Source organism: Primulina eburnea, chromosome 13 (assembly GCF_022965805.1).
Source record: "Primulina eburnea isolate SZY01 chromosome 13, ASM2296580v1, whole genome shotgun sequence".
Classification (NCBI taxonomy): domain Eukaryota; kingdom Viridiplantae; phylum Streptophyta; class Magnoliopsida; order Lamiales; family Gesneriaceae; genus Primulina; species Primulina eburnea.
Genome location: NC_133113.1, coordinates 35,130,439 through 35,143,796, shown reverse-complemented (window position 1 = coordinate 35,143,796; position 13,358 = coordinate 35,130,439). Strand labels below are relative to the sequence as shown.

Genomic DNA, 13,358 nt, shown 5'->3' with positions numbered 1-13,358 from the left:
ATATTAACCAATTCCTGGTTCACAAAAATATTTAAGCTAGGTTAACAATTAACATAAGAATAACCTTGACTCTTCATCTGTTGTGTGTGTGTGTGTGTGTGTGTGTGTGTGTGTGTGTGTATTCAATTACCCGTGCCACCTGATTTGTCCGCTAGTCAGAAAATGCTCTTGTACAATTAGTACTCTACACAAACCCTAGATTTGTGCTTAAAAAAAACAAAAAACCCTAGATTTTTTTTCCTTGACACCATACATCCAGCTGTGACAAATGAAACCTCAAACCTTGAGCACTATCACTCTATAAATACTTTAGCATATAGATCCTCATCATCCTATTCATCATCAATAAGCACAGAATCATCTCTCAAAAGCACCATGGATTTGGTTCAATCCAGCTCTGAACATCTTTGCTATGTCCGATGCAACTTCTGCAATACTGTTCTTGCGGTAGATACATACATATATACGTATATATACAGCTAACTAGCCCAAAAATTTGCATGAATATATGTTTTTATACCTTTATGTAACGTGTTTTCGCTTCTGTTCATGGGAAACATCAGTCTCCATCAAATCCAATCTATCTCCATCAGTTGGTTGGTGTCAATTATCTCAATGAAGTTAGTTTCTGTTGGATGTTAAGGAAAAGTGTACAACATACTATATATATAAGAGAAATGTTTCGTGGCTTTTGGAGCCAGCAATATTGTCACATCCAGATATGAGTTTATTTTTTGGTCCATTCTTAGAATTATAACCGTTCATGACCAGTTGAACCCAGTAATAAAATGGTACTTTGATGGGCAATCTAGCTTTGTTCAATGAAATTAAGTTTTCTCAAAACCTTGAATCCACTACTATTTGTAATTATTCTGGCTTCCAAAATTAGGGCTGTCACATAATACGCTGTCATGTTAAACATGATTGAAAATTGTTATTATAGGTTGGGATTCCAGGCAAGAGGTTGTTGGATACTATCACAGTGAAATGTGGGCATTGCAGCAATCTTTCTTTTATGAGCACCAGGCCCCCACTTCCAGGGCAATGTTATGATCATCAAACTTCTTCTCACCAGGTAACTGCTCATCGTAGGAGATCGACGGCTAAATTTTAAAGAGAGAATTTTACACCATTTGTCATTAGGACTTGTACTTTGAGAAAAATCATGTATACATAAATTATTTCAGGGGCATATTGACCCATCATTTTGTTGTTATTATGCTCTAGCTTATTAAAGATTTCTAGTACACAGCTAATTAGTATCATGTGTGTGTGTGTGTGTGTACATATACATACACACACACAACCGACTAACGTTAGTTAGTTCTTTGTATCAGGCTCTCTGTGGGGAATCTAAGAAGGGCCAGTCTTCGTCTTCTTCTTCTTCCTCATCCACATTCATTGAACCCTTATCTCCTAAAGCTCCATTTGTGGTGAAACGTATGTCATATCCCAAGTTTAAAAATAAAATATGATTCTAAAGTTTCATTTGGTTTTATTTCCATATATATTATAAGTATGTTTTAAGTTTAAATTTCTTGATTTTAACTTTGTCTCAGCTCCCGAGAAGAAGCACAGGCTTCCATCTGCCTACAATAGATTCATGAAGTAGGGTTCCTATACTTTTACATAAGTTTATTTAACGATAATTAGATTCACTTTCAATTCAATGTTTATGGAAAAATCTGTGAATGAACGTCTACAGAGAGGAAATTCAGCGCATCAAAGCCGCAAATCCAGAGATACCACATCGAGAAGCTTTCAGCGCTGCAGCTAAGAATGTAAGCTTAGTTTCCCTTTTGTCACGATCATGCTTGGTTTAGGTACAGGGATTTCATAATTGTTTTAAGTTTGGATTTCAAATGACAATATATATATATATATATCACAATTATTATGGAAATATTTGTCTTGATGGAAAATCTAAATTAAAATCATTAAGAAAATTTAAAATCATAAATTTGAAGGCCATTATTTAAAAGTTATCAATCTAATCACAACCTAACAGCGTTCTTATGTTAATATACGAAATTTTTTCTTGTATTTTTCTTTTAAAATTTTGCTTATTATTCTTTTCTTTAGAAAAAATTTTCGCTTTGAATTTTACGCTGCAACCCTTGTGCACATTAATTCAAGATCAATCTTGAAAATTAGGTCTAAATGTATTATAAAAAAAAATATTGTAACAGTGGGCTAGGTACATTCCAAACACACCTCAAGGCTCCATTTCAAGCAGTAACAATGTAAGTAGTCAACAATTTTATTTACGATATCATTAAACAGTTATAATCATATACAATTTGGTCCGTCGCTCATTTCTTGGTTAATTACAATTATTTATGCAGGCTTAACTGATAAAAGAAATGAATTCTCGAGGGAGGGAAATCCGCCTGGAAGTTAATTAGTTTCTAATTTAAACTTTTCCCGAGTTCTCCCATGTAATTTGTGCTTTGGAATCTAAATTTATGAATGCATTAAGGAATATTATATGTACTATTAATTTGGTCACCACAAGTACTTTACTTTTCTATCCTCACTACTGAAGAAACTACAGAAGAAAAAATGATAATTTTTTTTTTAATACTTAAACAAATATGTTACTCTTGTGATGGTACCCCGATTGTGTATTCAATAGTCTACATCTCAACACAGATGTGATAGTGTTAATGTGACAAAACATGAGTCGATACGTAGATCATTCACAATATCTACGAATTTTAGAGATATACGTACATTACACGCCCTAATTACGCCCCTAGATTCTCATTAGTTTTAATAAAAGAGAAGTAAGTTGATTTATTCTGGTGAATAATTAAATATATGGACGTGCGTGGAAGCCCAAAATTATATTCATTCAGGTCCAGTCCACAAAAATTTATGGCTTAATTAATACATGCGCTAGCTGGACCTAGCTTAACGTTGTTAATTATGTTATGAAGATTAATATAGATTTAATATTAGGCTTGTGATTTCATGCATGCACTTGTTATTTATCTTTTTTCAACATTTATTTATACATCGAGTATATATATGCGACTACACACACTATGCCCCTCGAATATTAAAATTATATATTTGGAAATCAGTAAAATTCAATCCTCACGGAGTTGGCTTTATAAGTAATCATAGCTAGCTTGAGCTCGAAGATTAATGGCGGAGATTTCTCGATCACATTCTTTGAGTGTAACTTGAATTCTTTGAGGTTGTGCTTTGGTTGATGAATTTGATTTGGAGATAAATATCATCAGTGTATATATTTGAAATTTGTTACCGTTACTATTGAAAATTAGATAAGTTGATATAGAGAATTTGAAATTCGTTCTAATTTTGTTCATCGGCCAAGCAAGACAAATAAGTTAAAATTCCATCATTGATTCAAGTACAACTTGATGGACGAGTAGTTTTGTTTTTAAGTTCGTATTTGATCGTGTGAGGTTGAATCGCAACTCCTGCGGGGTGTGGTGATATTTTTTTTCTCCCTTAACACAATTGTTTGACTTTTCATCGTAAAAAGTGGTACCCGAAACTAACATTTCTCCAATAAGCGGTCACCGTAATTAAGTTTCTTTCCTATTTCTTGACAAATTCCATGTCATACAAATTTCAAACATCATATTTATTAAACCAAGTTATTATTCAAGTACTATATATTAGAATTAACAGATTCGACTTTTTCTGATTAAACTTTAAATCATACATATGGACGACACGACATCCAACAAACTGAGACATATAAGTAATTATTTCCTATTTTCCTAAAACCATATATTTTTTTCAGTTGGGGAAGATTTTTTACAATTGAGTCTCGAACATGATACATCGTCTCAAACTTGAGATCTTATAGTCAAATAAACTAAAAGTATAAAGGTTAAAAAAAAGTTGAAAACACAATTAGACATTTCGCATCGTAGACCAATATAAATGCCAATAATATATAATATCTAAATAAGAAAACTTAAACGCAAATGCGTCCTTGTCTATACAAAATTAAATTAAACAAAAATTCCCCACACTCGAGCATGATAAAGAAAGGAATTAATTATAAGGACCAACGATTAATATAATTATCAATCAGTAATTATTACAATAATCCAAATAGTTACACTGTTGCAGTACTGGAAACTAAAACACTTTTCTTGACCATATCCATTTGAGTTGTTTCATAAACAGGCAAGCCCGTGCTCGAACAAATATCCAAATCGTAATTTGGTAAATCAAACAGATCAGAACTTGAATCACTATCTCCACCATGGCTGAATTTTCGGAATTCCTGTACTTCGGGTGGATAATTTTCAACCCAATAATTCGTGGAACATTTCTTCTGATCTGCAAATTCGGAGCTCCCGTTTCTTATAACTTTTGCGGAAGATCCGTTTCTGAAACTGATCAGTTTCTCATCCGACCAGGCATAATCCGTGTTTGTTTTAACATCATACTCCCCATTTTTTAAGGAACCCGGCTTGAAATTTTCACTGGATTTCGGCCCAGAACTTACATGCTGAAGGGGATCAGAAAAGCTTCTGAATTCTTTGTATAATTTTGTGGGAGTGTTTGCATAAACATGAGGAGTTGTGAAACCGGAACTTGAAGTTGAATAAATAGATTTCGAATCAGCAGCAGAATTCGTGACTGGAAAATGGCTGATACCGCTTCTTCTTCTCCTCTGCTCACCAGGGTTTTCTACTTCAGGATCGTTATTGGTGCGACCAGATATCAGTTTCTTCTTCTTTACAGATTTTTGATTGAATAAAGAGTTCAAAAAACTAGCAATCCTTGCTCCTGGAGAGCTTGGCTGCTTGTATTTCTTGTTATCTTTCAATATTTGCTTTTCGGGGATCTGGTTGATCTGTGCAGAAATTATATTGCTTTTCGGCAAGTCTAGACTCATCCGTCTAACAGTTTTTATGGGATTCTGCCCGAGATTTGGAGAAATGTAACCTGGAACTTCATTGGCGCCGGAGAAGTACTGAGTCGCCTCGAAAACATCGAGCTCCCCGGAATAATTCCTCCATTGGAGTGAAATCTTTTCGAATCCTGAGGGTACTGAATGGCCTGTTACAGACATGGTTTAGTTTAACATACGTGGGGGTGGATTTTGAAATGATTGAAATTAATGGTTTTAAAGGGTCCTTTTATAGCGATAAATGCACAATCAATAATATCAATATGTAATTTTGTATAAGATTTATTTGTCGAACATGATTTGCTTATTACTGTGTGTTAGTTTATAATTTACTCATAGAAAGATGGTGGCTACGGGTCCATAATCATTTAAAAAAAATTAAAATTATATCATTAATTATATAGAGTATTATACTTTACTAAATCATTTTTAATTTTTTTTTCTTGCCAGCTAATCTTATCCGTACATATTCGTGTTAAATTATATTCTCTCTTTTGCGAAGAAACGAACTTTAATTTACATGTGCTGCTAAGTGTTCTCGACTTGAAAAGAAATTCGTATATAATTAATTGAATTCTTATTTGTTTTAAATATTAATGTATTCACAGGATCCAGCAGCAAATATATAAAAGCGATCTATGCAATAAATTGGTCAACAAAAGGGGCATGGCGTCCAACGAAACGACTTTTCATTTTTACTTTTTCTCTCTCTTTCGAAATCCAAAGGATGTTGTGTTTCTTAGGGTGCAAAGAACGCTGTGCTTCCTTGGATACTCTTACTTAATTATTTGGTGGGGATTAAATTATCTTTCAAGTGGTGTAGGTATGATTATGTATTATTTGTATAATATTAACTTTTCTTTCTTTTTACATAAATTTTTAAAAAGAGAGTAATTTATTCCGGTGGTGGATGATTTTAAATATAAATATTTCGACCATAATTAGAATTTCTCGTTTTGAATTATTTGGGCGAGAGATAAGTTATTTGTAGCTAAGTTGCATATAATAGTTATGTCAAGAAAAAATTATAGATGTTGTTGGCTTCGTCCCGAGTAATAATAATTCAATGACCGATGTGACATGCAACTAGTAGAGCAGATATTTTTATTTGTAAATTCAGTTCTTGTAATAGACTGATATCAACGGAAAGAATAGCACATGCCGAAACATATTTTTATATATATATATATATATATAGACACACACACATAATATCACGAAAGGGATGGATATTTCTTAATGAAAAATTTACAAATGTATATGATATTCTTCGTGTGATCATGAGGTCGACCACTCAATACTCATGTGACCTCTCTATCTATATAATATAATCATATGTGATGATGTGGATTTTAGTTAATTAATTTCATATATTATATATTATGTATCTCGATCTGGTAACGAATCGCCGTATATAATAAGCTTAAAATCAAACTAATAATTTGAGTATACGTTTAATTTATAACATGCAAAAAAAAAAAGGTAAGCTGTAATTTTAGTCATGTATATTTACAATTTGGAAAGTAGTGGACTCAAAACTATAAGAAGAACTAACAGAACGAAAATTACATATTTTTCGAAAAATGTTTACGAATCATTGACAGCTATGGCGAGAATCATGTGTATCTCTATTATATATTAAGGGGAGGCTACTGGACCAACCAAATTGGTACGGTTGTTATGGTCATTTTTCTCTTTTTTTCCCCGTCTTTTATCATTTATTTATTTTAACCCCAAACTTGTCTTTTTTCCCTTTCCATATATATATGTATCGTGGCTTCGGTTGTTCAGGATCATGATAAACTGCGGAAGTTGCATCTGAAAACGCATATATATATATATATTTTTTTCTTTCTTGCAATGAAATGTTTTTATTATTGATCATATCATTTTGAATTGGTAAGATTTTTTGATTCGGGAAAATTTATTAGTTTCAACTAGAGTAGGGTCAAGTATACCTCTCGAAAACAGAAGAATAGGGTCAAGTATATGGAGCAGCGTGAAAACAGTAGATTTGCGCAGTTATTAATGAAGAATAAGCTTAAATATCTCAAAATCACCAACATGCAAGATGACATTAAAAAATATATTTTATATGATGGAGTGTCAGTTTGCGAGGCATCTTCATGAATCATTGCTCCAAAAAGTGAAATCGCTCACCTTAGGCGCTCCTCACCCCCCGGCTCGACAGGAATGTGAGAGGAGGTAAATCATGGTGACTCAGCCAACCAGCAGCAGCTAGACTTTATGCTACGCCGCGCACAAGGAGCTCCCCCTCATTGGAGGGAATTTAACTCCCACACTGTCCCTTGCGAGACTCGATCCCTGGTCATTGCTCCAAGATTTACTGTTGCTGACCAACTGAGCTAAGCCCATGCGGGCGCATCTTCATGAATCATGAGTATATAACAAGTCGAATTTAAAAATATTTTGACAATTTTTAAAAATAAAAAACTAGAAAAAAAAATTAGATTATTATTATTATTATTATTATTATTATTATCTGAAGATAAAAATATACTACGTATATTAACATTGATGAAAGTTGTTTATATATATTGAAAACATAGAAAAAATAATGAGTGGGCTCGATTAATTTACATTAATTCTAAGTAAAAATATTGAAGAACAAATTATTGAATTAATTGTACAAAGAACATATTATAATGATATATAATTTTGATTACAAAATTTTTCATCTTAATATATTCATGGATATATAATTAATTTTTTGAGGACCATCTGCCACATATCTCCATCATATCATCACTGCTCTCTTTTTTTTTTAAACTTTGTAAGTTACACATGCACAGCTTGATGTACAAGTAGCACATTTTTAAACTTTTATATTTTTTAAAAATAAATTGTATTTTTGTATTAATTTGAAAAATTAAATATAATCTTACAAAAAAGCACACGAGCTTATATATATGAAGTATTAGGTGGACAGAATAATATCTAATCAGTCATTAGGTTGAGTTGATAAACATGGATAATAGACATAATTAAGTATATATCTCAATCAAAGATTTCAAAACAGATTTAATTTTGATTTAACCGCGTACGTAACGCCAAGGATGTCACATACCTAAGCTTCAGCCCACTTGGTATAAAACTTATTTACCACACACACACACACCCAGGCGGCCACATGCGCTTTGGCCCATCAATTGACCGACCAATGGCGGCCGGGCATGTGTCTTTATCTCCTAAACTAATAGCCACCTTCGCCTGTGTCCTTCATCTTCTCCATACCCAACCTAATCTTGGTAGGATACATGGAGCATGTTCGGTTGCTATCTTTACCTTGAACCATGCATTTAAAGTTGAGTTTTATGGCCAATGTTTTCCCTTTAGTCCCATCTCTTTGCTCTAAGTTTCAAGTCTTGTTCTCTTTGCACTAATAATTTCAGTACTTTTGTCAACTCATAATATCATAGTTCTTGTGACACATACAATCTGCTTTTGTATATGTAGACACGCTAATAAAACTTGTCCATCATAATGTTTTTAGCAACAAAAGTTTTATACTTAAAATCAATAATTATTCCAAAAAGTACTAATGTTGTTCATGCATTGTACCATGATTCTTAATAGAAATGAGGCTTGGTGATAGTGGCGGAGCCACAATCCTTGCCACTCGTGCTCTCGGGTGGTCCTAATTTTTTTTTTTAAAAAAAACTTATAAGTAAATTTTTGTATAATTTTGGATAAATTTGATATTAGTCCAGGTAGATCAATTTAAAATATTAATGGATTTTAAAGTTAAAAATTTTAGCTCGAGTAAAATCGTATTCTTGACTCCGTCACTGCTTGTAAAATGTGTGTATGGGTCCACTGTACAACTAATTCCGAGACACTTGGTGGAATGAGCCAAAAGTGTCTCTCAATCTTGGCCACGAAATCGAAAGTTTATGGGAAGTTGAATTTTTTGATGTTTCCTCTGCATTTGTCAGGTCTACGTAATCATGAACGAGCTAACACTCAATGGTATAATACAACTGGTCTCACATCTTAAAAATTAAAGATATAAAATGAGTTTATAATGGATCTACAATTAACTTCTATATCAACTTGAGTTAATCATTTTCGTAAAACGATGACGAATATGAAGTAGTTGCTATAAGGGCTCATTGTCTAGTCACGCAAGAGCAGGCCCGGGCTGAGGACGTGACAGAATGCTATCAGATCCGGTCACCAGCAAAGAACACCGGAAAATAAGTGCTATGTGGGGCAAAGTGCTACTTGCATAGGAGCCACATCTTGAACTGTGGGTCAAAGTATTATATGGCGGGAGCCACCTCTTGAACATGTAGGAGTCACCTCTAGATTTTTGGCGTTGGTGGATCGAGAGTCGGGCCACGACGAGGACCTCGCGTTCTGAAGAGGGGTGATTGTAATACTTATTGTCTCACATCTTAAAAATTAAAGATTTAAGTTTACAATAAACTTCTATAACAACTTGAGTTAAAATGAATCGGTCGGTATCTTTCCAATACTTATTTCTGGTTTTTTTTTTCTATACCCTAACTTCTTTAATGTCTAATTGACATGTATCATGTATTAACATGTTTATTTATTATTTGCCATAGTCAGCTAATTTGCTTGTCAATATTCTTGTGATTCTCTAGCCTCGCCCAATCTGCTTCGTATCACATTGATATTCACATGGCTCTTGAGTGGACAAATTTTTCAATCAGATGAAATTCATATATACTCCAAACAAGTGATAAAAAAAAATATCATTTTTATATTATAAATTTTTTAAAAAACAATTATAAAGAACACAATTTTAGAAAATTCAAAACACACCAAACGTCTTTTGACGTATGCATTTTTGGCAAAAACTTGTGTCAGACGGTATCACATGTCATATTTTGTGAGACAGATATCTTATTTGGGTCATCCATGAAAAAATATAAATTTTTATGCTAAGAATATTATTTTTTAATGTGAATATCGATAGGGTTGACCCGTCTCACAGATAAAGATTCGTGAGACAATCTCACAAAAGACTTGATATGCATTTTTTATATTGATTTTTAGAAACTGATTTTTTATGTGTACAATATAATTTTGAACTTAAATTAACGTGAATAATAAGATAAGATTGATCTCCATCAGCATGCACGCTTTAATCTATCATATGAAATTAGGATAGGGATGTGTATATTTTCATTTTCAAAAAATAAAAAAAGAACATAAACCCAATTCAAGGAGTGAGATACGATACAAAAATAATCATTTAATTTAATTTATATGTAATACTCGTTTATTACATTGATGTGTTGTCAATTATTTTTACAATAATATCAGTAATAAAGTAAAATGCTAGGTTGATTTCGATCCACATTTTCTGAACTATATATTCAATATTAGATAATCTATATTTGAGGGATTATTAAAACAGTTATCTACAAAATAATTTAAACTATTAAAAAAGCTGACGAGGGTTAAAGATAAATAATAAAGTATTTAATGGTACTCCAAAATGCCATAACTTGTGTCCCAAAACTTAGCACGATGCATCACTCTCATTATGAGACAAACTTTAGCACTTTTTAATGCCCCAACGTGTAATCACTTAAAAAAGTACCTTTTACAAATGCATACTAAACTACGGGAATATATATTCATATTTAATCAATATCCCTTGCAATATTTGACGATGGAATCTATCTTGTGATGAAAAGCCTATCCAAATAATACAAAATTATAGTTGTCAAAACGGATTAAGCTCGTATTTTGATATAAATAATTGGAGTGGGTTGGAACTATCCTGATCCATCAACATGTGGTTTGTCTCATTCAGTTCAACATAAAATTGATTAGATCTGTTGGATAGGTACTATAGAAAATACGTGGGTTGCGTCGATAATTTTATGACATGTGGAAATTTGAGTCCTCCCGTTTGAGGAAAACTTTAAGATAAATCTGATCCATTGATTTGAATTTTTGGTAGTTAATTATTTTATTGTGAGAAATATCGATTTAATCGATACAAACTATTATTCTTTGAAAAACTATCATATCAATGATCCAATTGACTATACTTTAAATTAGATAGAATATTTGTGACGAGTTTAAAAATTCTTTTGATAAGAGAGAACCCAAAAAAAAAACAGGACCGGGTTGGAAATGAAGCGGGATCGGTTCCTCTAATCAATATTGGCCCAATAAAAAAGAACCCCGAAATTCGTTGGGCCCCAGAAAGAAAGAGAGAGAGGCCCAAGACTGCAGCAGAAGGCCAAAAATTTAAAATGGCCCATGCAGGTCTCGAACCTGCGACCTTCGCGTTATTAGCACGACGCTCTAACCAACTGAGCTAATAGGCCGATATGTTCATTAAAGTATAAAAACATTTAAAAATTAAATATTTTCAAATTCCGTTTCACTTTTATTTTTGATTTCTAATTGGAAACACTGATATATCGTTACGTATTTTCTAGCTTCGGTCACTGAATTTTTAATTATCATATATTCCATTTTTTTTCTATAAAAAATTCAAATCACGATAATAATTGCTTTACACAAATAATATTATTTTATAATTTAAAAATTTTCAGTGAATGGAAATTAAACCGAAAATGGGTTATGATTGAAGTGGATGTATAATAATTTCAAGGAGAAATGGAACCAAGTGTGAGCCTTTTCAAGTAAAACTTAATTAATCAACATCCCGATTTCATAAATTTTGCTGCCAACCTCGAACTTCCCCTATATATTTTAATTCAATGATAAAATAATGGAGCCGATGCATTTAATTTAAAACCATTACTTTTTTGCAATACTAATTTACAGGAAGATATATTTAATTTTATGGGTGTGACCAAATTAATTGGTATATATTTAATGAGCTACAAGTTTATTAGAGAAATGAGAGACAAAAGTAGTCATCAATGATATATACCAACGGGGATGGGATGGCATAAATAAACACGTGGTCCAACAAATCAAGAAATTTACTAAAAATTTAAGAGACGTAAGTTTTATACACGGAAAATCGTATTTTTAGTTCTCATATATTTGTCTTGTTATTTCATTAATCTTAATCCGTCATCTTTATTTTGTCCCATAATCTTAGTAATTTTTTAATGTGGTGCTGATGTGATATCGATACGTCGTTGATGTGTCTCAAATATGTGTAGTAGCACGTCGGTATTACCAATGTTAAAATTTTAAAATTGCAAAAAAATGAAAGATACATTATTAAAACCGAAATATGATTAGACAAAAATTAACAAAATCACAAAGATATATAAATATATATATATAAGAGACCAAATTTGCAATTTTTTCGATTTTATATGCCACATTTATTTATTTTTATCTCCACTTCTTCTTTTCATATGTACTCAACTATTTTTTTAAAAGAAGAACTAGTTTTCATATTTAGATACAATAGCAAAGATTAGTTTGGTTTAATTAATTTTACAAGGAGAAACTGATAAAAAGATCATCGTGAAATCACAATCTTATTGTTTAATTTTGTAAAAGTGTATTGATAAAATAGCTTTTTGCATGCAAACATGACACCGTGAACACTTTTGTACATATTTCACTATATATTAAATTTGATCAGGAGAAATATATCACAGAAAACATTAAACCATTCACTTTTCCGAATGTGAATCGGCGGGCTAATTATTCAGGCACGTTAACGTATCTCTGTCTGACGAGAATTTGTGCGAATGATATGTCCCGAATCACAACTGGACACCACCAGGCCCTCTCTCATTTAATGGATTAGAACCAATTATTTAATGACTTCAATTCATTAGATAACAACCAAAACCTCTATGCATAACGATATTACATATATATCATAACTAGCTCCATTTAATTTATGGTTAATCTATATGGGTAGGAAAAGAAGAAGAAGAAGAAGAAGAAACACAAGAAGTAAACGGGTCGACTACTATACTGCATATATATATATATATATATATATATATATATATATATATATATATATATATATATATATATATCATTCTTACATTATATATCATTTATCATTCACGAGTCGAACGGTGACATTATCCTTTGGACAATTATAATAACTAGTTTCAAAGACTGTCGTTTATCTTTAGGATTATACCCGAATGTGTACAGAATGAGCTGGACAACGAACGACCGTCGTGTATTTAACAGAGACAATAACTACAAATTTATGTAGCATAAATAATGGAAATTCAAAATGCGGGGGACGCCAAAGTTTTTAGAAGAGACTGGTACCAAAACCCTATTTATTGGACTTAAATTCTTACTGCAAATTTATCTCACGTGGCAGCCAATAATAATTCGTGTGTTAAAAGCCCCCCCAAACTTTGTTTTAATTTCCTTTTAATTGGTGGGACAGTTGCATTGAATTTTGTCAACCCAAATATAATTAATTTGCGGGAAAATGTATAATCCAACCAATTGAAATTAATATACATAGTCCTGCTTTTGG

At 32.1% G+C, this 13,358-nt stretch overlaps 2 protein-coding genes and 1 non-coding gene across 4 annotated transcripts; 1 reads left to right on the top strand and 2 right to left on the bottom strand.

Moving 5' to 3' along the window:
- Positions 1 to 169: 169 nt before the first annotated feature.
- Positions 170 to 2,496, top strand: LOC140809871 (protein CRABS CLAW). Of its 2 annotated transcripts, XM_073167637.1 has the most exons (7): positions 172 to 447; positions 944 to 1,075; positions 1,338 to 1,440; positions 1,560 to 1,608; positions 1,706 to 1,781; positions 2,190 to 2,243; positions 2,346 to 2,496. In XM_073167637.1, the coding sequence occupies exons 1-7, from the start codon at positions 376 to 378 to the stop codon at positions 2,349 to 2,351; spliced, it is 492 nt and encodes a 163-aa protein (XP_073023738.1). In that variant the 5' UTR covers positions 172 to 375; the 3' UTR covers positions 2,352 to 2,496. The 2 variants fall into 2 exon arrangements, with proteins under 2 accessions (XP_073023737.1, XP_073023738.1); XM_073167636.1 differs by having other exon boundaries at positions 170 to 447; positions 2,190 to 2,496.
- Positions 2,497 to 3,918: 1,422 nt separating this feature from the next.
- Positions 3,919 to 5,147, bottom strand: LOC140809224 (protein BIG GRAIN 1-like E). Its single transcript, XM_073166756.1, has one exon. It carries the CDS (start codon positions 5,063 to 5,065, stop codon positions 4,100 to 4,102), a length of 966 nt encoding a protein of 321 aa, XP_073022857.1. The 5' UTR covers positions 5,066 to 5,147; the 3' UTR covers positions 3,919 to 4,099.
- A 6,017-nt stretch (positions 5,148 to 11,164) lies between these two features.
- Positions 11,165 to 11,238, bottom strand: TRNAI-AAU (transfer RNA isoleucine (anticodon AAU)). The gene has a single exon. It is a non-coding gene; the product is annotated as a tRNA-Ile (tRNA).
- Between the last annotated feature and the right edge of the window lie 2,120 nt (positions 11,239 to 13,358).